Raw genomic sequence first — 24,819 nt, 5'->3', positions numbered from 1 at the left:
AGTAACTCATCCAGAACTTAAACACTTAGTCAAAAGCGTTTCTATATACTGTAACAATATTTGTCAATGTATACGGTATACCGGAATACATTGTGAAATATATTTACATACTGCATATACAGTATTTGGTAGGGTGATGTACCCTACCAATATGTAATGTAATGTATTAGCACACTATTGTTATGTTTTATATAATGAAAATAATATAAAACCATGATGTGAAACATATCATGCAATGTGTTAGTCATTATAAGCAATAGCTCTAGTCTATTAATAAAATTGACAGTTTTTAATAGTTGGAAAATATGCATGTAAACATATCAAATGCTGTTCACAAATGACCCAGCAGAGGGTGCTCCAGAGCAGGGTCTCCACTTGAGATTTTTCTGCAGACTCCAAAGAACATCTTCACAGCCCCATTCTGGCTAATTAAGTTGCTGACACTGACTTATAGATACAAAACTATTTCCGAAACAAAGCAAACGTGTCTAAATGACAAACTGTCCAGTAAAGTTTTAACCGGATACCGAATACATCTGCTAAAACAGTCCTTTGGGATAAACTTGTATCTTAACAAGTCTGTGGTTCTTCAGTAGTATTGCCACATTTTGTTAGGTCTTTATAGTGAGGTTTAACAATTATTTTCTAGTATACAGATCAAAGTTTTTAAATAAAATGACCTGGGTTATTATTTTGAGTTTACCAGTATGCTTCCCAGGGTTTTGCTTCTTCTTTCCTACTGGTTGGCTTTGTGTCAGCCACTTTCCCTTGGCACACCCTGATAGTCCAGGTGTTCATGGGATGTTTGAAGTGAATCATCAACAGCAGTACTGTAATTAAAGGATTAGATTGTATTACCCGTTTAAAATCAACTTTATCATACAGTTTTTGAGGTTTATAAAGCACACTGCTGTTTTTCAATAGACATAAAGGTTTTTCTGGTATATGGATGTTTCAGAGAATATACATATCTTTCAAGAGGAAGGTTATGTTTCATTTCTCACACAGTGTTTAAATAATCTGAACAAAGGCCAATGCATAATGGTGTTTAACGATTAGTTTTTTTTTCTTTTTAACTACCAGTATTTGTCCTTTATTGCTATATAATGATGTTCTGTTTTGCTCAATCCCAGGAACTTTTTTCTTTAGTTAGCATTATTTGGGAACATAGAGTGTTTTTTTTTCTGATCTGTAATTAACACCCATTATTTCAGAGGAAGGGAGTTCATTTCAATGTTTCAAAATGTGAATAAACAGACTGATAAAGACCATTATAATAACAGGACATGGCTTAGCACTGTGCATGCACACTGGAGGTGCCTGTGTATAATTAGATCACTGGTGCTGCTAGGGAGAGCTTTAAACAACTGATAGATGATCATTTACTGCACGAAAAAAGGGCATTCTGAAATGGACAAAAACATGCAAAACATACAATACATGCCCACTTTAAAAGGACTGATATTAACTTTATGGATATCCTAAAGTTTGCAGATTATTATGCTGATGAAGGCACTAATAGTTCAGTGTCTTTTAGTTTAACCTTTTCAAGTGTTTTGAAGGTATGGATGGTCCAAAACCATAACTATAGAGAGCAGGAGCTTTAAATAAAGGTATATTTTCAGGGAAGTGTACACTTTTTTTTCATGAATACCAATCTTTGGACCCTGTTTTGAAGCATGTGTTTTTCAGAGATGATTTTAAATCATTTCAAACCGAGGAATACTGCACTATCTTACACAATTTACACAAAGACCTTCCTGTGGCTAAGTTGTTTTTAGCAGCTATTTTTCATTTTCAATTGTTTTACTTCTTTGTGAAAACGTCTTTCTGTAATTGCTTCAGGACAGATCATTTTATTTTAATCCAGTAAACACATTAACACCTAAATTAAGTTATATAAGACTAGCAACAAGCACATTTAATCACTCAACAACAAACTATCTAAGCTTGTTAATAGTACTGTAACATTAACTGTTTGATTTGATCCTCACAAAATAGTCAACAGTCACCTTCTAGTGAGGTTGTTAAAAGCTGCTATAAATATAAAATCTGCTAATATTCAAAAAGAGAAGTTATTCATCTTTAGTTAGAGGTTGTTTAATGCTGGTTTCAACTCCTCTGACATAGATTGGAGACAGAAGCCAATTTCTTTGGAGCACTGCTTACTGTAAACAATATAAATGTACTGCAGTTTGCAGATGGCTAACTGATCAAAAAGCATACTTTGGTAAAACGTCTTACAGCCTAGGGAATGCAGCCTATTGTTCATGTTAATGGATTTAATGCACAAAGCATAAAATGCCTCCACTGGCAATGTTCTCAAAGACACTGAGTTATATAAATATCTCTGAATTACTGTACTTTAAACCAGTTAAAGCTGTAAATAGGTTAACTATATATTAAAAACAACATATAACAATAGTCAGATTTCCAGATAGCTTTAATTATAACTGAGCCCAAGCACTTTTTTCAATGTAGTCTGGCTGCTTGCCCTTTGTGAATATAGCCCCTGTGACCACGCTGAAAATGTTTTCACTAAGAACACTAGATGGCTCCAGTTCAAAGGGTTAGACTGTACTAAAAACACAAACACAAAAGACACTTGAAGTAGGACAACTTCACTGAGCCCACACAGCTCACAGCATTCTTGTCACATTTTTTAATGGTATAGTTTCGTTTAAATTATTAAGGTACCGTCAATTTCACTGTACAGCTTGTTTTTATGTCCAGTAATAACGTTTTTCAAAGTAAAAAAAAAAAAGCATAAAAGAACAGTAATTAACAAAAAATAAAAAAGCCAGTATGTTAGTTAAGATAACTGTTATGTGGCAGATCTTCCATTCCATGGCATAGACATATGTAACCCAGGCTAGATCAGCCCAGTGTCTTAAGAGCCAGCGCCATCTAGTGAACATGTATTAAGGATCACGTTTTTTTTTTTTTTTTTGCTGCTGAAAATACAGCGCTGTGCACCAGACAGTTCTGGCTCTTACATCTATAAAGACTTGGCCGATCTAGCCCTGGTTACATCATAAAAATAAATAAATAAATAAATAATGTATGTATTTGACTCATCGAATAAAAAACACTAAGGATAAAGGTAAACACCTTAAAAAATCAAGGGGACAGTAAAATACACTTTTCAAATGCAATTTGGAGCAGCATACTCTTAAAATTGCTGTGAGTTAGATATTTGTAAAGAAGAATCACAATAACAAAAAGACAAATATTTTTTACTAACAAATATGAACAGATTTTATTTTATACAGTATAAAAAAATGAGGGGAAAGAGCATTAACCCAAACGTTTGTTGTTTCGAGTGAACTCATAAAATATGATTGAGTATTTCAAGTTCTGTAACATCAGTGGCGTTTAATCACATTTTCACAGCTTGACTGTGAATTGTTTAACAAATGGCATTATGCCTCCTTTCAATTTCCTCAACAGTTAATTGGTTTAGGAATTCTTAAGTCTGTCCATTCTCACAATGTAGGTTTCCTCCTGCGCTCGGACCTTCTCACTGATCTCCGTCTGTCAAGAAAACAGAGGAAGGGTCAACAAAGTGAGATTACATCAGGCTACACAGTCTCTGTCTACTGCTCCTGACAGTCCTTAGAAGCTGGTCAGTATCCTACAGCACAATCATATCCTGTTAGCAGAGGTTTGGTGGCCTGCCCTCTCCACTCTTGATATCCTCTTATCACGTTACAGTGGCAGGACGGACGCATTCACAGGGTATTGTTTATGAACAGCAATGTTTCCTTAGGGTATTGTTTAGATGATATTGCTTTATTTATCTAACATACATGGGATTCAGCGATTGTTAATTTGTTTCAGGCAATGCAATCAGGGATGCTAGAATCTGTTTCATTTCCTAAACTTTATGTTTAAAAGTTTAAATTTGAACATACTGAGATTTTTAATATCCATGTAAAATATCTGATAGCCCTCCACTGGAGAGCTGTTTTTAAAGATATACTGTAGGCTACAACAACATTAATGTGGATTTGAATACATGTGTACAGGGAATAAATATTGAATAAATAAACATGCACTGTACACATACTACTGTGTACACACACTGCAGCTGACCTTTATTATTATTGTTGGCATGACAATGGTTAAACGTTTATGACTCTGAACTATTAACCTCCCTAAACAAGAATATAAAATAAATTATATACATTTATTATATTAAAATAGTACAATTGTACTGTATATTAATGCAAAATTGTACATTCATCCCAGATATGGGTTTTGTATTAGGTCACATTATCAGTGTGCTGATTGGAAATTTAACTATTAATTAATTTACAAGGTTTAACCTTTAGTATGAAGCTGCTTTGAAGATTACGTTTCCTACTTTTTATAATACCTGACCCATTCCAGTCAATACCCCTGGGGCCCTCAATTGGATTATGGAGTTTCATTATTAGATATTGTTGAACTTTAGCAGCTGTTGCATTGTATCATGCGTGGTATCCTAGTGATTAGTCACCAGAAATGTATAACACATGTCTCTCACAGTTCAAGCATATCCGCTAAAGTGGCTGTTTGATCAATGCCAATTCATTTTTAACCCACTGCATTTGAGCGTTTTGAACTTGGACACTGGAGTTTTATACAAGCCTCTTTCATTTACAACTGAAACCAAGTAACCAAAACACAGCTATTTTAAACTAATCTAATTTTAAACAGATTTGCAGTATATATTTGAAAACACACTGCATTTTAAGACAAGGCCAAATACAAAAAGTGCAAAGAATAATAGTTTTTATGCTGGAAATAGTCATTTGACTGCAGGTAGTACACCAGGAGTTAATATAAAATGACACTTATCCATGCAATTGCCAAAAGGCTGTGTACATTTATTTTACATGTTTTTGTTTTTTTGTTTTTTTAATTAAATACAAATCCCAAACCACTTATGACTTAAACAATCCAGTAACAAAAAAAAGGACAGCATTCCTAACCATACTGGCCTATACTGATCAAACCCACATGTGTTTCTGCTCCGCAGGCAGTTTTCACATCCAGGATATGCTTTGGGAAAGCTGATGTTAGTATTACAAGCATCTCTTACAGCAAAAAGACTAATTTCAGTGGTAGTACACATTTATTGCAGTATTTAATTTTTATTTTTTTCAAAGAAATTGTGTTATTTGTGAATCAGGATAAACCTATGGTAAGGTAAAAATGTAATATACACAAGAACATGAACAAAGAAATATAAATCGTGATTTGATAGATATCTGTAAAGCCTACGTTCTTGTTGTAGCCAACTCCCCCCTCATTTATTACAGTGCATTAATACTAATTGTTGTCATAACACCTTCACGTTTTGACCAAAATCAAATTTGTTTGACCAAAATCTAAATCCTACGATATGAACCCCATTTTTTTAAATCTCAAGAGGTCTGTTTTTTTTTTCTCCTTAACTCTTAACTTTAACCCTAAATTCACGAACATTAAATAAGGTCTGTTGTTTGTCAAGATTAGGGTACGCTCTCTGTGAACTGGGGAAAACAGCGTCACATATCCTGCTTCTGGTCCATGGAAAGCAGGATTTTTTTTTTTTAGCCAAGTCAACTGTATTGTGTTTCTGTTTTAACTGATTTAGGACTTCAACTGTACTCCATTTGGTCAAAGATTTCAGACAGCTAATTACAATGTACAAGAGTTTTGGGGGTCACTTTGTTGTTTTTTTTTAATTTTCTTACATATTTTTATTTAATTGTTTTATGCTATATAGCAATTCCTTCGTGTAAGTTGTCTAGAATTAGATATCTCATTTTGCACAGTCTAAGCAGCCAGAACAGCTTCACTTACCCAAACTGCAGAAGGTGAAAATGTTACTGTGACCCATACCCACTGTAAGCACTCAATATGTAAGTTTGACTTACAGACACATTGACACATACCTTACTATAAGTCCAGATTGTGATACTATAAATAGCTAAAGCATGTACAGACCAATTTTTATCACAATTCAATAAGCGACTCCCTAGATATATGTGGAAATATAAGTTTAATATACAGAGATGGAGAGACACCTTCATAGAACCCTAGACTCCGACACTCTCAGTAACTTAAGCTAAAGCGCGTACAGACCATTTTTTAAAACCACAATTCGATACACTCTTAATGTATATATTTGTGCTAAAGATATATGCAAAACTCTAAAGAGTTTGCCCTGGTAAGTAATTAATCCAATGTATTATTTTTATTTTTTTCTTAAAAGCAAGGTGTTAGCTTTTCATTTGGTAACTTCAACATGGAATTTTCTCATTAAATAAAAATTCTGTGTAAACACTTTGAAAATAATGCCCCATACACACCTTTTTTTTTTTTTTTTTTTTACTGATAAAGCTATGGTTTGGATACTTATTTAAGCAAATAAAAAAAAAACCTTTTCTTGTTCAGAAAAGGTTGAATGAAATCACACCTCTGAAGTACAATGGAAGGAAGGGGGGTAGAGATTGTTAACATACCTACAGGTTTTCAATGGTGTCTCTTGTGACAAGCCCCAACACTGACTTTACATCTTCCATGGTGTAGCCTTCCAGAGGATCTTTGACTTCTGCTTTAGTTACAGGTCTCTCATCATAATCCTGCTTACCCACATGTGAAAAGAAATAATACAGATTTTAACAAACATCACCCAGATAAAGAACTTTTTTTTTTGCACTATCAAGATCTATTTTATCTATTTTATTTTATTTTTTATTTTTATTTATATTTTTTTATTTTTTATTAACACCAGGACAGATATTTTGATTACAGTTTTTTATTTAACTTTTTGACTGCCACACAAATAGAATGCGAGTAGGAATTCAGAAATGGGTAGGAGCTGGGTGTCTTGTTTCAAAAACAGCACTTTTAAATCCTGATCCTTTAATGTACGCATCTGTACATAACAAATTGCACTGTGTGATTTCTAATACGAGTTTTATACTTTCAAATGGGATTTATTCATTGTTATTCATTTGTATCCATTGTAGACTCATAGCGTAATTACTATATTAAAAAGCACATTTTATTGTTTTTTTATATAATTTTACTAGCACAGTTTTGTGATCAAATTAAATAACTACTTGCAAAACATTATGATTATAATCACTGCAAGATATGTGTTTTGCAAGAAAGAAAATAAGGAAAGTATTTTTTTTTGTGCAATACTCTTCTGGCTTCACTGAACTATGCCGTTTAACAGTATGTATTTTAAATCATGTTTTTTTTTTTTTTTTTTTAATACCATGGTCAATTTGTTCCACTCTTTTACCATGTGATTCAACATCCCATCACATCTGTGCTTTTCTTTACTAAGCTTTTCCATGCTTTTCACTATGCTTTACAATGCACTTACTGTGCTACCATAGTGTACATCCATACTTTCACACTCTCAAAACACAGAGGCCAATTATGTATTCCTTCCATGTGAAGGTTGGTAAAATATTGCAACATTTTAAGTAGACCAACTAGTAAATTAAACTAACTCTAGAAAATAACCCCAAATCTCTCTTAGAAACAACTTTCATGAATACCAGCGTGAAGCACATACACACTCAGCATTTTTACCTCTATTCAGATATCAATCAAAAATAAAGCACACTACAATTTTAAATAATAATAAAAACGACACAGTAACCCCTCCCCCATGCACCACCATTAATCTGTTCTGTTCCATGCTGACATCTTCTAAACCAACATGAATATTTTCCAGGTTAAATAAATACAAGACAAGGTGGTTCTTATGCCACTTGACCAGTTCCTGGATATGTCTGAAAAAAAGCAAGTGCTGTACATCAATGAATCTGGTGTTGTATGTGTTTTGCTGGTGGTTGGCAGGGATGGATTAAATCCTGTCTCTGCCAAAAACAAGTGAGAATGTCACTGTTCCTAATGGAATAATTAGGAACAGCCACGTTCTATAAAAAGAGAGCCCACAGCTTTATTAGAGGGGACCAGGGACCAGTTCTTCTGTCCTGAGTCTCCTTTCTGCTTCCTGACCACCAGACACCCAACCGCTCTACCACAGGCAGACTATGGGGAATGGTGGTATAGTTGATAAGCAAAGTCTATACACCAATGTAATTGGTAACTTATGTTGTTTTACAAAATGAGTAACAAACAATTAAAGAGGTTGAGGTACCTGTCATGCGCTGCTATTTGCTGCATATAGTAGGTCTCAAATGTGCAGGGTTGAAAGAAACACATGTTCCAGCAAACAAATATTTTCAATTAAAATCATGCTATCTGGTACAACATGAGGTTCAAAAGAGTTCTAAGTTTCCATACCTCATTCTCAGGATACTGCACCTGTTACTGCTTCATTTCATTTCACTGGTCATTTTACAACAGTAGTGACTTCTGGGTCAAAGCATGTTACTGCCTTAAAGCATGTCAGTACACAAGGAAAGCACTTGGTTGGTAAAAGGCAAGAAGCTGCTCTAGGCCTGAAGCATGCCTTGCAAACAGTGATTTCTTTAACCTAGTGTAGTACCAGATATTGGGTTTTAAAAGACCAATTTAATAAATAAAAACATGTAAGATTGATATAATAATTGTGTTAGCTACAACCTCTTGCTGTATTCTGAATTAATTTATACTGTTTTGTTTTCATTGAAACCTGATCCTTAAATCAGCCCTAACATTTTTATATATGCTATTAATGCAAGTAAGCATCCTTCAATGGCTACTGCATGTGCAGTAATACACACTTTCAATATACAATAGTCGGCAGGATTGTCTGGCACAGTTAATACAAATTTCTGATGATTATTTTTTTTCTGCTCACTTGAAATTTGTCTTAACGAGAACTGACTGTAAGATAATGAACTGATCTCAAAGGACATCCATTCCTACTATTTCTAATAATACCTCATCGGCATTTTGTTCTGCTGGGGCCGGTGCTATAAACTGAGAGTAGATGTCAGAGGACAGGCCTTCCTCAAGTGGAGCTGGGAATGGGAACTCTGTTGACTTAATAACCTCAACGTTTTCCTTGCAAAAAAAAAAAAAAGAAAAAGATAAGATACAGTAAGTCATAAGAAAATTAATTGTAAAACATTGGTTATTCTTCCTTTAAAGGGACACTTTATAACACCTAAGGTACATGTTCCTACAATTCCCAACCTTATCCTCTTATTTCTTCCGTATGATTCTCTAGTGTTGTGTTTGCTAAATTCATTATTTACCAAGCTTGCTAACTTCCAACAACTCTTACTTCTGGAAAGACTGCTCAAGGAAGACTGTGAGGTAAAGTGGAGAAAAAATAACAGCGTGGAGACACAGACTTCAGTCCACAGCACAACACTTATATGCTTCCCCCATATAATCAGCCTGTTCCGAAGCAATATTTTGCTGGAATTGTTAGTATGCATGGTAAATAATGATCTAATCAAAAATAATATGATGTTAAACAGCAAAGAAATATTAGGAAAATGTAGATGATATAGAGTATGCTTTCAGATCTGAAAAGACCAAGCTGGTTGCCATGGCAGACTGTTTCTGTATCAATTTTCCTGGGAGGTTTGTTGTTGTCTTGGAAACCAACACATCACTTAGCTTAGCTAAAATTACAAATGTATACCGACTAGGAAATTAGGATGCAAATCCAACAATGAAGTTTGAGTACAGATTGCACGATCTGGCCTTAAATACTAATTTAGTACTACATTTTACTGTGGAAGGGGCCTTCCCTGTTTCACTGTTTTTTCAATATTTCATGTGTAAGTCTGATAGAGCAATAAGTGAGCACTGTACTGTATGTTCAATGTATTTACAACATTACTACAGTAAACTGCGGGGTGGTCTATTTTACGAGAATTGAGTGACTTTTTGGTATACTAAAATCCATCCATTATGGTTGGTACTTTTGGAGAATGTTCTGTGTTTATGTCTATTCTCTTTCCTTATTTTTGCTTTTGTTGTTGTTTGGATGCATGACTCATACAACATGTTATCTCTTTCTTTTACAGATCATTAAGCACAGATTCCTCTGTTGTGGCTTTTAAAAAAAAAAATGGAATACTCTATAATACAAACTTTTTTTCTCAATGTAATTATTTACATTTTTGTAAAGACAGTTATATAATTTTCTAGTTAGACATTTTATAAGAATTCTATTAGAGCAAAAATGTCTTTTTTCAAAAGATATGCATTTATAAAATATAAACTCTACTCTAACTTTGTTCTGGTCACATTTGTTATGCTTTTTATAATTTTGCCCTGATTAAGACCGACTTCTAAAGACAATTGGTTGCACCGGAGCTTATTTAGGTGTGTCATAGCAAAGGGGGTGAATACTTATGCAATCAATTATTTTCTGTTTTGTATTTGTAATTAACTTAGAACAATTTGTAGATTTTATTTTTTACTTTGACATGATGGACTTTTTTTGTGTTGATCAGTGGCAAAAACTCCTAATTAAATCCATTTTGATTCCATGTTGTAACACAATAAAATGTGGAAAAGTCCAAGGGGGGTGAATACTTTTGAGAGCCACTGTACACTGTAACAAACGCAGGAAAAGTCTGTCCTTTTTCAAAGATCACTGCCCTTCCTATAATTAAAAGACAGTTTCCTTTAAAAAAAACAGTGTTTCCGTGCCTCTATTTAAAACGACAAACTACCCAAAGCATAACTAAACTGTTGAATCTAAAACAAAGTATCTTGAAAACGAACCTTGTTTTTTTTCTGTCCTCTTCTCCTATAATAATGATTGCAGTAATTCAGAGTGGTTCGTAGTTGCAGGTATACTGTATTATTTTGACAAGCCTGTATGACAATACTTTTCATTTCAGGAGCTGCTCACCAGTTCTATTGCCTACCAACTATATCAATTGCAAAAATAAATCTAACAGAGCACCTATTGTCGGTTGTCTTTCAGTCTAGAATGCATGACTGTATATCAACCACAACGGACAGGCTGTTTACACAAAAGTTATTGCTGTCTATTACAATATTGCAGTTGTTAAACTGTGTGTGTTACTCCTGTATTGTTATAAAACAAGAGGAGAAAAACACTTACTTCCCGGTCTAGAACAAGCTTGTCTTTTGGTTGGCTGAAGAGAAATTCGTATAGTTTATAATGTTGAAATAAACTGAAAACAAAACAGTCAGGGTTAAAAAATATACAAGACTAGTCTTCAATGTACAGCAGTTGCATTTGACATTTCACCAAGATGAACACTTTTAACACACAGCTTTAATTATGATATATGAAACTGCTTAAGTTATGGCCCAAAGAACTTGATTGCACTGCTGTTCAGAACTGCTGTCCATGATATGAAATAGCCTGCATTTAAATTATTCCCACGTGTCCATGCACAGCTAACCAAATCTAATAGGCATCTGCATAGACTCTGTTTAGACTTGTGGCTCTTCCAGACCATTCCAATCCAGAGCTGTGTTCCAACCAGGTCCTCGCTAACCAGGCTCAATTTATACAATTAAACCACTGGAACAAGGCTGGACAGTTCATAATAAAGGACATTGTTTGAACAAAATGTTGACTGAATGCACTGGCAAATTCATAAGTGTGAAACACTGACTTAGACTATGAAGCTGGAAGAAAAATGAATAATGTATTTACTGGCACTATTTAAACTTATTTGTATTTACTTCTGCTTTATAGCCTAACACAATACACCACTGTTTGGTAATTTCCAGTACACTGCTGTCCCTGTTAGGAAGCATATTTTTGTTCATATGTAAGCATCAATTTTGGTCCAGCATTTCTAATATATTTAGCTTGACTGGGATTTTGTATTAGTTTACCAGATGTTAAGAAGTAGTGGCGACTGATTCATTTATACATACATACACACACACACACACACACACACACACACACACACACACACACACACACACACACACACATATATGTACCTGTATCTCCTGTATCACTTGTATCTCCTAGTATTGCCAAGTTGAAAGAATCTTAACACTAAATATTTATTGTGGTGAGCATTTTGTTAACCGTATCTTTAGCACAAGTAATAATCTCTCAAGGAGGATTGTGGATTATTTAAATGGAATAGTTCAAAGCTTTGCATTTTGTGTTAATAACCCTTGAAGTATTCTTGTTTAACTCTGTTTTAAAAGCATAATGCCAAAGAGGTTTGTGTCAAAGATTCCAATATTCTCAAGAATTTGCTAATGAACATCCATATTACTAGTTCTTCTGCTACCTGTATATCTACAAATGTATGAATGCATGTAGTAAAGTACTGTATGTGTAATCATTTGCTTAGCAGTACTAAACACTGACAATTTTGCCGAATGCATAACTACTGTCTGTTTCTTTTAATGTATAGCTTATGATTACGTGCTTAAAGTTATTGATGGAACAACCTGTAATACAAAAACTTGAGCTCAGAAAAAAAAAAAAAAATTATAGTTGGATAAGCACTGATCAATTTTAAGTAGTGTGATATATATACACACACACACACACACACACACACACACACACACACACACACACTACCGTTCAAAAGTTTGGGGTCACTTAGAAATTTCCTTGTTTTCGAAAGAAACGCAAATTTTTTGTCCATTAAAATAACATCAAATTGATCAGAAATACAGTGTAGACATTGTTAATGTTGTAAATGACTATTGTAGCTGGAAACGGCTGATTTGTAATGAAATATCTACATAGGTGTACAGAGGCCCATTATCAGCAACCACCAGTCCTGTGTTCCAATGGCACGTTATGTTTGCTAATCCAAATTTATCATTTTAAAAGGCTAATTGATCATTAGAAAACCCTTTTGCAATTACGTTACCACAGCTGAAAACTGTTGTGCTGATTAAAGAAGCAATAAAACTGTCCTTCTTTACACTAGTTGAGTATCTGGAGCATCAGCAATTGTGGGTTCAATTACAGGCTCAAAATGGCCAGAAACAAAGAATTTTCTTCTGAAACTCGTCAGTCTATTCTTGTTCTGAGAAATGAAGGATATTCCATGAGAGAAATTGCCAAGAAACTGAAGATCTCGTACAACGCTGTGTACTACTCCTTTCACAGAACAGCACAAACTGGCTCTAACCAGAACAGAAAGAGGAGTGGGAGGCCCCAGTGCACAACTGAGCAAGAGGACAAATACATTAGAGTAGTTTGAGAAACAGACGCCTCACAGGTCCTCCACTGGCAGCTTCATTAAATAGTACCCGCAAAACACCAGTCACAACGTCAACAGTGAAGAGGTGACTCCGGGATGCTGGCCTTCAAGACAGAGTTGCAAAGAAAAAGCCATATATCAGACTGGCCAATAAAAAGAAAAGATTAAGACGGGCAAAAGAACACAGACACTGGACAGAGGAAGATCGGAAAAAAATGTTATGGACAGACGAATCTAAGTTTGAGGTGCTTGGATCACAAAGAAGAACATCCGTGAGACGCAGACCAAATGAAAAGATGCTGGAGGAGTACTTGACGCCATCTGTCAAGCATGGTGGAGGCAATGTGATGGTCTGGGTGTGCTTTGGTGGTGGTAAAGTGGGAGATTTGTACAGGGTAAAAGGGATCTTGAAGAAGGAAGGCTATCACTCCATTTTGTAACGCCATGCCATACCCTGTGGACAGCGCTTGATTGGAGCCAATTTCCTCCTACAACAGGACAATGACCCAAAGCACAGCTCCAAACTATGCAAGAACTATTTAGGGAAGAAGCAGTCAGCTGGTATTCTATCTATAATGGAGTGGCCAGCACAGTCACTGGATCTCAACCCTATTGAGCTGTTGTGGGAGCAGCTTGACAGTATGGTACGTAAGAAGTGCCCATCAAGCCAATCCAACTTGTGGGAGGTGCTTCAGGAAGCATGGGGTGAAATCTTTTCAGATTACCTCAACAAATTGACAACTAGAATGCCAAAGGTTGCAACGCTGTAATTGCTGCAAATGGACGATTCTTTGACGAAAGCAAAGTTTGAAGGACACCATTATTATTTCACTTAAAAATCATTATTTCTAACCTTGTCAATGACTATATTTCCTATTCATTTTGCTATATTTCCTATTCAAACTCATTTCATGTATGTTTTCATGGAAAACAAGGAAATTTCTAAGTGACCCCAAACTTTTGAACGGTAGTGTATATACACAGTACCAATCAAAAGTTTGAGTACACCTGCTTGAAACCAGGTTTTTCATGATTATCTATGCTTTTAACTGTATAAACTTGTCTATAAACACTTAATATTTCATTATATGATACGTGTACTTACATAATCTGATAATCATAAGTGAATTGCATTCAAAAATTTAATTTTTAAATGAAACTGTAAATCTTGTCAATTTCAATGAAATGGTCACCCAAAACAAGGGGATTTCAGTCTGAAGCCCAAGTCAGTTAAAAGTTAGTTAGTTAGGTAGTTATAACTAGTTAGGTAGTTATAACTTTGTTAGATGTTTTCTGAGTTAACTAGCATATTACCTAATTAACCTTTTGTTACCAATTATTGTTAACAGGTGAGGGTCCATGATTACTATAAATATAGGTAGCATAGGCACAAGTTTGTCATTCCTGAATGTAAGGGAGCAGAAAATGGCAAAAAACGCTCAGTTAAGCAAAGAATTGAAGGTCAATCTTTAAGACAAATCGCAAGAACTTTGCAAGTGTCTGTAACTGCTGTGGCCAAGACCATCAAACAATTTGAAGAAACTGGCGCTCATGTGGACCGAACAAGGTCAGGCAGGCCAAGGGTGATCTCAGAATCAGAGAACAAGTTCATTCGAGTCACAAGTCTGTGAAACCGGCGATTAACTGCCCCTGAAATACAAGCTCAGCTAAATGCTACTAGAAGTACAGATGTTTCAACATCAGCTGTTCAGAGGAGATTGCATGAAGCTGGCCTAACTGGAAGAATTGCTGAAAAAAAAAACATTGTTAAGAGTGCAGAATAAGAGAAAGAGTCTTGCCTGGGCCATAAAACACAGAACCTGGACGTTTGAGGACTGGAAGTCAGTCTTATGGACCAGTGAGTCAAATTTTTTAATATTTGGGTCCAACCGCCGAGTATTTGTAAGACGCAGAGAGGGTGAGAGCATGAGTTCCGCATATGTGGATCCCACTGTCAAGCATGGAGGAGGCAGTGTCATGGTCTGGGTTGCTTTGCTGGTGACAGAGTTGGTGATCTTTACCAAGTCCATGGCAAGCTCAATCAGCATGGCTATCATAGCAAACTTCAGAGGCATGCCATTCAATCAGAATTACGGCTAGTTGGGCAGTCCTTCATTCTTCAGCAAGATAATGACCTATATATATATAGACACACACGCACACACACGCACACACACACACATATCTATTATAGCTGTCCAAGGAGACTATAAACCATGTATTTCTGGGATTTTTTTGGTTACAGACTCAGATTTGAAGATATTATATTCATGAATTACTAGAGGTCATTGTAGAGTAGGTCATATTGCCTTCACTAACATACAGACTAAGTAATGTAACTAATTAAATCAAGACTACACATTCAGAGATACTCTTCATGATCTATTCATGAACTAAATGACAACAGCACATAGCACTATACAGTAAACCTTCACTTCATTGAGAAGATCTCTTGACAAACTGGATAATGATCCAGACTCCCTGGTCCTCAAAGGTCTGGGAAAGGCTAAATATGTAACCACAGTAAATGGTAAAGATATTTTGGAAATTAAACGACTTCAAAACAAAATAGGTCATACAGAAAATCCATAGAAATTAAGAAAACAATGAGACTAAATAAAGCTATCCCAAAACAAACAGACCAGCAATAAATAACATTAAGAATAACTACTGTAAAATTAAGTAATTTAAAGCCTTGATCTGCCTGAAATGAACCCTGAGATGTTCTCTACCAAAGAAATGTACATTTTACAGGAATATATTAATAAGATCTAATATAAACTAGGAGTGATATGGCAAGTTGTATTGCCTTAAAGTAATAAGCACTTATTTTAAGAAAGATGATTCTTAAATTCACACAAAGGAGATGGTGCTTAACATCTTTACTGAAGGACGTGCCAACTCTGATATGAACTAGGCAACCAGAGACTTCTCCTAGCCCCCTTTGTTCAAGACCACATAAAATCAAGAGCTTTAACACACTAAATGTGCTTCCAAGCAGTTAAGTTGTACTATTGATCTAGGTCTTCAAAAACAGCTGTTAAGCATGATACTGTTGCACCAGTGTTCAAGCTGCTTCAAACAGGAAGAACCCAATCTTTTTGTAGTTCTTACTACTTTAGAGTAAAGTAGTTCTTACTACTTTAGTTCAAAGAATGCTAATTACACAAGGGAAACTTCACCAATGTATTACGCAAGGTTAATGCTTATTAAGGTTACCTAAGTCTATGCGTGCACATGTGATTAGATACCAAATATCTTACCGTATAAATGTTAGTTTAAAAAGCTGTTCTACAAATAATCAAGGTACTTATTTTATTAATTTGATTGCATTCAGTACAATATGATTGGTCCATGAGAAACCTCAAAAAGAGTTCCCATTGTAATTGCTGTAAAAGTACAAAGTCATTTTTCAGAGAATTCTTAAATACTATAAGAGTTGCTTCATCACATCCCAGTGGAAAATATCTTCGATACGGAATCAGATTTTCCAGGTATGAAGCATTTCCAAAACTTAACGTTTGTTTCTTTAATGGGGAACTGAGGAAGAGTCCTTGTTGTACTGCACGTAACTTACAGTTTTATTGCCAAGTGATTTGGAGAGAATATCTTATATTTAATACTAAAACAGTTGTTTTAACTTATTAGAATCCTGTTATTGTTTGTGTATGAAAAAAATCACTATTGTTTAAAGCAAATGGAGGAATCTTAATTGTAAACTTATATATTAACCTCAAGCTGGAACTTGAATCAAGGGTAACATACTACTATTAGTTACAGCTTTTAAATCTGACATTGTTTTCAGAGGATGACATCACAAAGGGATTATGTATTGTAATAAACACCATTTATTACATTTCCTAATAATTACAGTATGTATTTAATTTAGCTATATATCCTCATTGCATCATCCTGAAAAAAAAAACCCACTGTTGAGGATTATTTCAAATTAAACAGTAGTTATTTCTACCACAATCTGTTTATAAATTGATTTTGTGTTATTTTAGTGAAATCCTACAAAAAAAAAACCATTTGATCTATAACAAACTATTCTTGTTTTACACATTCTCCTATTCATTTAAACCAATAATTTTAAACTTGTATTTTCTGGGATAGATGCAACATGGACATCAGATGGCGAAACACCTCTACATCTTATAAATCCAGCCAGGATAGCAGATTCAACACGACAAAACTATAAAAGTGCTTATCTCGAGGGATGCAAGGCCATTCACAGATAACACTATGTAACACAATTTTTGTTCCTGGGTAATAAGTGTTATTTCCTAATTGCTTATGCCTCAAAAGTATAGAAAATGGCTATTATTCCCCACAAACTTTGCTTTTGTGACCAGGACAGTGATATTTCAAAATATCACTATTTCCAATGGGAAAATGGGAAAATGTGTGTCTTTTCGTTCACATAAAGTCAGAAAAAAACAACATATGAATCCAAATTAACATGTATTTATACTAAAGTAATACAAAGATGACCACAAAAGATTTAGATTTACAGTATAATTGTAAATCTCAAAAAACTACCCACTTGGATGGCTCCATTTTTTGGCAGAGACAAACAACTGCAGTGGGGTAGATTACTTATTTTTAAAGTGTTTCTATCTCAAAATGCTTTTGGTAAAAACTCTAGATGTGTTATAATCATTTGTAACACCTTTGGAGGTTTACTAAGTTATGTGAACTGTAGACATACATCTAACGACATATATCTTTTAATAGTTTTGCTGTATGTGCCAAAGTAAATCCATGGCGGATTTGCACAGGATACTCCAAGATTCCAAGTTCAGTCTCATTTGTTTAAATAAAAATTTCAGCTATAATTTTAACTATTCAAATCACAAAAAATACAGGAAGACAACATGTATTTCAGTGTATATTCAACTGCTCGTGAATCGCTGCTTGACTTTAATCACCTGACTTTCAACAAAATATTAAAACTGTACAAGGCGATGGCTGTGAATTGCCAAGTTAGGTAAAAAAGAACCTGACAACTGAAAAAGACAGTACAGCTGACACATCAGTGCCTGTCTTTTAATCACTACTTGACTCATCATACACAAAGTTTGTACTAAAGGTCTTTCATCTCTACGGTTACAATTGTATTGTGTCAGAAGATGAGATCACAAAGAGACCCATCCATTCTTATAGTGTACCTCTGACTGTAATACTCTTGTGGGTTTCAGCACAGCAGGATGGCAAGCTATTTCACACTGGGTTTCTGCCCAGTTAGATATACCAGGTGGCGAAGAAATAAACTGCAGCCACTAACGATTTTAGTATCTTTCTTCAGAAGACAATTTCAAGGGCTTTCCTATCAACAAATAAGAGATCCAAATCAACCAGATACCATTCCTCTCACAGTGGCAGAACAGCTACATCTCAGAAGATATTGAATCTTGAAAGTCACAGTACCTGGGCTTGAAATAGTCAATGATGGAGATGGCCTGGTCCACACTGAAGAATTCGATTCCACCTTTTCCCGTTGGACTGGACCGTTCAATTCCAGTCATTGTCTCTGCAGATTCTTTCGTTTTCCACAAGTGACATGTGTTTTTCTTTATTAAAATAAGTAAGCAATCATGTCAATAGTATTTATTGAAATAGTAGGTTAATGTTAATGGTTGAACAGGTTTATTATAATAATTAAATTCCACACAATAACTGATTCTCAAGAGATGCCAATATATTTAGTGAAGTCAGGGTAGAGTTGTGCACAGGCAATATTGTAGATTTTTTGCTACAGTTTTGCAACAAGCAAAGGGAGTGGGTGCATTTTTCCTATCTCTTTGCAGTTAAAACATTACTTGTGGCATGTCTGCTCTACTATACTGTAGTTTTGAATGACACATGAAGATTATTATTTCAGCAAAGGTATTCCAACAACATTATGCAACTGGCTTACTTGTGTGTAATATTCCAATTAAGACCTCAAGCTAGAGGAGATGTAAATACATTTTTAGCTCTGTTTCTGACAGATGGGATTAAACACGTAATATGTGTTATTTTACAACAGTTTATTGTTTGTATATGCCTCCTTTACATCCATGCGCCTTTCACAAGGGACATGTACTTTACTAGTGTGGGGTTACACATACAGCATGACTGCATGCAGAAATATGTGGGAAAGAGTTTACTGTAATTTGTGTTTACTACAAAAGTTAAAAAGTGTAAACCGGAAATTCCAGTCCACTGTTCTTGTCCTAAACCACTGAAATTAGGAGGTTCTATCAGTAAGTCACTTGATCTACTGTATACAGGAAGTTCTTATTTTCTAATTCACTTAATCTAGCCTTGTGATTTTATCATACATTTCCAGAGGCAGGAACCATAGCATTATTTATTAATTGAGTATTCATGTATAGTATGCATTACATTAAATCAGGATTTATTTATAAAATAAATTCAGAAATAAATAATAAATAGATAAATACTATGTACTTCATAAAATATTATTAAATACAGGAATGCAGAATCAATACAGAAAAGGTTAAAGAGTAAGTCAACAGAAAAGCCAGACCACTTTGTCATGTTTTTTTTTTTTTTTTAATCGCTCTTCCTGCAGTGATTTAGAGGACAGATCTCAAACCCCAAAACACTGCAGCAGACATTTTGAAAAGAGCTTTGAAACAGACTCTAAAGTTATAAGTGTAAAAAGTTGTCAAGATGTTAACAATGAAAAGAAAAATTACAGGTACATTATTTAAACAGTTGTAGCAACACGTGGGGACGTGTAACGCTATATTTTTCAGAACCTCGCTGTTTACTCTTTAAAGAAGAGTTACATTAATTTTGGAAGTTTATGAAGGGAATAAGTAACGGTATAACTCCACAAATAGAAGGTAGGAGAAGTTCATTTATTCTTCTGCTTGTTTCAGAAAACTGGGTCTATTCAATTGATCGAAATAATACTACTGCTTAGTAAATTACGATAGTAGATTATGATAACGTAACATCTAACATCACTGTAACATCATTATGTGCAGTTTGTGGAGAGAATCACAAAGCAAAGCTGAGCATTCTGGCAGCTCAATCAGCTCAAACTTTGCGAGAGGAGGTCTCTGGATACATCATACACACTATGTACAGTATTAACGTCAAACAACACTATTAACTAAATTGTACTCAGCAATTACTATTAATACGTTGTTGTTTTTTTTTTACTTTAGGAATTGAGATGTATGTTCTGTGCATGGGATGATGTCTTCACACGGGATAAGAAGGAATGTTGACGAATGTGTAAAAATTGAAATGGAAACTCTACTTACTGGCATTCTGCAACAGGATGTGTAAGACGGTCATGAAACCTGATATCTGCTGGCTTGTAAAGTTCATTTCTTTGGCCCACCAAAACCCAGAGACATAGCAATCCAATAAAGCTGTCTCTTTTAATTACGTCTGATGGTTTTTAAACTGGATGATGTCTTCCATTTTCCTATTAAAATAGTATATGTGTTATTTTAAAATATATAAGCAAAACAAAACAAAAAAAAAATGTTGGAAGAAAGTGGATTCTGCCCTCTTAAAGAGCAACTTTGTACATGTTTGAAATAATGTAATTATCTTAACCCATATTTAACAGACAATAAATTGTAATGCTTAACCTTCCCCCCGTGTTGTACAATCCAGTGAGACATAAGTGACTCTGCACTGATGCATAGCTCACACACCCTAGCCTCCTATCTTGTAAAGCGCTTTGTGATGGTGGTCCACTATGAAAGGCACAATATAAAAATAAAGATTACTATCATTACTAAGATGCCCCATACAGTGTATATAAAAAATTAAAAATCACTACTTTTTGGAGGTTTTTTGTATGTGTTTAAGTAATTCTGGCACATTTCTGCAAGAAAACAATGCAATTAAAAGTTTTTGTTTGTTATATATATATATATATATATATATATATATATATATATATATATATATATATATATATATATATATATTGCACACCCACACTGACACTGCTTTTAAGAAACTTTCACCAGCTATAAAAATACTGCCATACTTTTAAATACTTACTTTTGCACTTCTACGCTCAGTTCTGACAACATGCTAACTTGTGAATGCGATAGAAATGTCCGGGCAAACGTTTGCTCCTTTTCACCCGCTTCATTATCCTGATCTGTACATAAAAAAGAAACAAATACACAAAATACAAAAAATGCATGCATGTTAAATCTGCAGTTTAAAAAAAAAAAAATGTTAATAGTAGCACTGCTGTAACAACTTGTGTTGTATACAATATAAAAGTGTTCACATTTTTGTTTATACTGTAAAAAAAAAAAAAAATTACAACACTGTAGTCTGTACTAATTCATTACAGACACCAGAGATCAGGAGGTGACACAGAGTCACAATATACAACAATAATACTGTGGCGATCTCGCGATTCCCGCAAACAGCGGTATTTCACAGGCAAAAGTGGGATGCAAACCGGGGAGATTCCGCTGTGAATCATACAGCCGATACCGCTGAAGAGTAGGCTCCCTAGCAGGAGCTGGTAGATGGCTTATGTACTCATATTTGATTGCGTCACTTACCAGCCCTAACTCCTACCCCCGTGCACGCTACACTACAGCAGTTTAATCATTATACGTTTATGTTTGAAAATGTGTGAATCATAAAATATACCCATCAGTTGTCAAGACTAAGACGTTTTTATAAACTATAAGTGAATACAGTATACTGTAAGTGCTGCAATGCGCATTTCTGCATTGCAACATGCTTCTGTTGCAACAGATGTGTGTGTGTGTACAACACAACGAAAATAATGGCATTAATGGCACACACAGAACATAAATATGTTATAACAACAAAAAAAAGCAACTCATGAAAACCCTGCTGAAATGCTATTAATTTCAGTTACTTTTTGTCAATTTAACAGCTGACTTTAAAAGCACACAGACATGGTTATCCTTTTACTTAATGCTTATGGCTTAATTTGTTGGTTTTGAGAGGTAGCTGTATACCTTCTCTGTGACAAAAAAAAAAAAAAAAAAAAAAAGGATTTTAACAGATTTTTAAAAAAATGTGATTTCAGAAGAGGTTTCATTTTGTCTTTCCCAGCCATGTTTCAACTGTTTGGCTTTCTGTTGCTGTGGGAACCGAATACCTGCCAAATGTGTGGAGCCACATTAACATGAGTGATTTAGACTTGTCACTCTTCCAGGCCATAATACATTACAAAACGCACACTTGATTCGAAAGTGAAAAAGTCGAAAGCAACTTTAGCGTTTTACAATTGCAAACACATATGTAATTAAATACTGAATAAAATGCATGATTTCATGCGCTAACACAACATTAATTGAATGCATTCAGAGTTGGACTGAATCATTGATTATAATAAACAATGGTACAGTAGTTAAAGTCATCTCGCAATGTCTATTTGTTGATGAAAACAAAATACGAGAGACTTTTGCAAGGCATAAAAAAATGTGAAAAAATAAATTAAAATAAAATAAATCTTTGTGATTGAGTAATGGGACTGCTATGCCACACTGTGCCAGTGAGTTCAAAGAAAGTGTTTGATACACTGGCCATGTTAAATTAGCTAAAACACAGCCAGATTAGGATTTTAAGGGGCTTGTAACTCTTGCTTGTCCCACTAACTCAATTAACCACAAATATAAGTCATTCTTAAATTAAACAGTTTATGGTATAGGGCTAGGCAACAGTAACAAACAATAGGTATACTTAAAGGGATGAGATGAACATAAGACCATATGAAAGGTTACAAAGGAGAGGAGGCATTCAGCCCATCTTGCTTGTTTGGTTGTTAGCAGCTTATTATTAGTAGCTCATCAAGCAGCTTCTTGAAGGATCCCAGGGTGTCAGAAAAAGGGCCTCTTATTTTCTGTTCTGAATGCCCCTTTAGCTAATCTCCATTTGTGACCCCTGGTCCTTATTTCTTTTTTCAGGTTGAAAAAGTCCCCTGGGTCAACACTGTCAATACCTTTTAGAATTCTGAATGCTTGAATCAGATCACCATGTAGTCTTCTTTGTTGAAGACTGAATAGATAAAATTATTTTAGTGTCTGCATATGACATGCCTTTTAAGCCCGGAATAATTCTGGTCGCTCTTCTTTGCACTCTTTCTAGAGCAGCAATATCTTTTTTGTAGTGAGGTGACCTGAACTGAACACAATATTCTAGATGAGGTCTTACTAATGCATTGTAAAGTTTTAAAATTATTTCCATTGATTTAAATTCAACACTTTTCATTATATATATGAGCCTTTTTTTCATAGCTTCCACACATTGTCTAGATGAAGATGAAGTCAACATAAATTCTTAGATATTTTTCATAGATTCCTTCTTCAATTTCAGTATCTCCCATATGGTATTTATAATGGACATTTTTATTGACTGTGTGCGGTACCTTACACATTTTTATATTAAATATCATTTGCCATGTGTCTGCCCAGTTCTGAATGCTATCTAGATCATTTTGAATGACCTTTGCTGCTGCAACAGTGTTTGCCACTATTTTTGTGTTGTCTGCAAATTTAACAAGTTTGCTTACTATACCAGAATTTAAGGCATTAAATGAAGTTTATAACTTAGGTTCGGGGGGATGGACAAACCCTCATTCACCAAGTCATTCAATTATCACCTATTCATTCCCTACTGATTAATCATCACTATTATAAATACCCTGTGTACTCACTGACACTTTGTTTTTGTTTTGTTTTCGCAAACCCATCTCCCGTCCCTGTCATCCTCTTCCATTGCTCTTATTCTGAAAGAATCCCAGGATACTGTTGTCATAAAGGTAATTTTCCATTTGGGATCTTATTAAAGTTTCCATAAGTTTGCATATAATAGAAGTCGGGCTTATTGGTCTGTAGTTACCTGGTTTTGTTTTGTTTCCCTTTTTGTGGATCAATATTAAGTTTGCAATTCTTCAGTCTGTCAGTACAACCCCTGTCTCAAGAGACTGTTGCATGATCTTAGTTAGCGGCTTTCATTTCTTTGAGTACTATTGGAAGGATCTCATCCAGCCCAGGGGATTTGTTTATTTTAAGAGCTCCTAGTCCCTTTAACACTTCTGCCTCTGTTATGCTAAAGTTATTTAAAATTGAATAGGAACATGTGGACATGTGGTGCATGTTGTCTGTATCCCCCTTTGTAAAAACTTGGTCTCTCTCTCTTGGTCTTTCTAACTTCCTTTTTTATTTGTGTTTGCAGTTTTAAGTACTCTTTCTGTGTACTTTATTCTTGGTCCCTTTTAAACGCTCAGTAAAAAGCCTTTTTTCTCTGAATATTTTTTTAATTGATCTATTAAACCATTTGGCATTTTGTTTTAGATTTTGATTTGTCTACTTTTGGAAAGTAATTGTTTTGTGCCTCTGTGGATGTTTTCTCTATTTTACTCCAATCTACCTCTGTTAGTCTCTTTTTCATTCCTTCATAGGCAACCCCAGGCAATGCAGAGCTGGCAGCGACCCCAGGCGAAGTAAAGCCGGCAACCCCAGGTGAAGAAGAACTGGCAGCGACCCCAGGCGAAGCAGAACTGGCAGCGACCCCAGGTGAAGCAGAGCTGGCAGCGACCCCAGGCGAAGCAGTGCTGGCAGCGACCCCAGGTGAAGCAGTGCTGGCAGCGACCCCAGGAGAAGCAGTGCTGGCAGCAACCCCAGGCAAATCGAAGCTGGCAACAACACCA

At 35.0% G+C, this 24,819-nt stretch overlaps 1 protein-coding gene and 1 long non-coding RNA gene across 2 annotated transcripts; both read right to left on the bottom strand.

The window, feature by feature from the left end:
- Positions 1–8,799: 8,799 nt before the first annotated feature.
- Positions 8,800–18,700, bottom strand: LOC121326243 (ciliary-associated calcium-binding coiled-coil protein 1-like). Its single transcript, XM_041269471.1, has 3 exons — positions 18,564–18,700; positions 11,036–11,108; positions 8,800–9,006 (listed from the first exon to the last, which is right to left on the bottom strand). Exons 1-3 carry the CDS (start codon positions 18,659–18,661, stop codon positions 8,848–8,850), a joined length of 330 nt encoding a protein of 109 aa, XP_041125405.1. The 5' UTR covers positions 18,662–18,700; the 3' UTR covers positions 8,800–8,847.
- A 1,716-nt stretch (positions 18,701–20,416) lies between these two features.
- On the bottom strand, positions 20,417–21,398 carry LOC121326244. Its single transcript, XR_005951439.1, has 2 exons — positions 21,174–21,398; positions 20,417–20,583 (listed from the first exon to the last, which is right to left on the bottom strand). It is a non-coding gene; the product is annotated as an uncharacterized LOC121326244 (long non-coding RNA).
- Positions 21,399–24,819: the final 3,421 nt, after the last annotated feature.

The sequence above is a fragment of the Polyodon spathula genome, chromosome 13 (genome assembly GCF_017654505.1).
Source record: "Polyodon spathula isolate WHYD16114869_AA chromosome 13, ASM1765450v1, whole genome shotgun sequence".
NCBI classification, from domain to species: Eukaryota; Metazoa; Chordata; class Actinopteri; order Acipenseriformes; family Polyodontidae; genus Polyodon; species Polyodon spathula.
The sequence above is the reverse complement of the archived record's forward strand: the minus strand, read 5'-3'. Positions and strand labels throughout refer to the sequence as shown.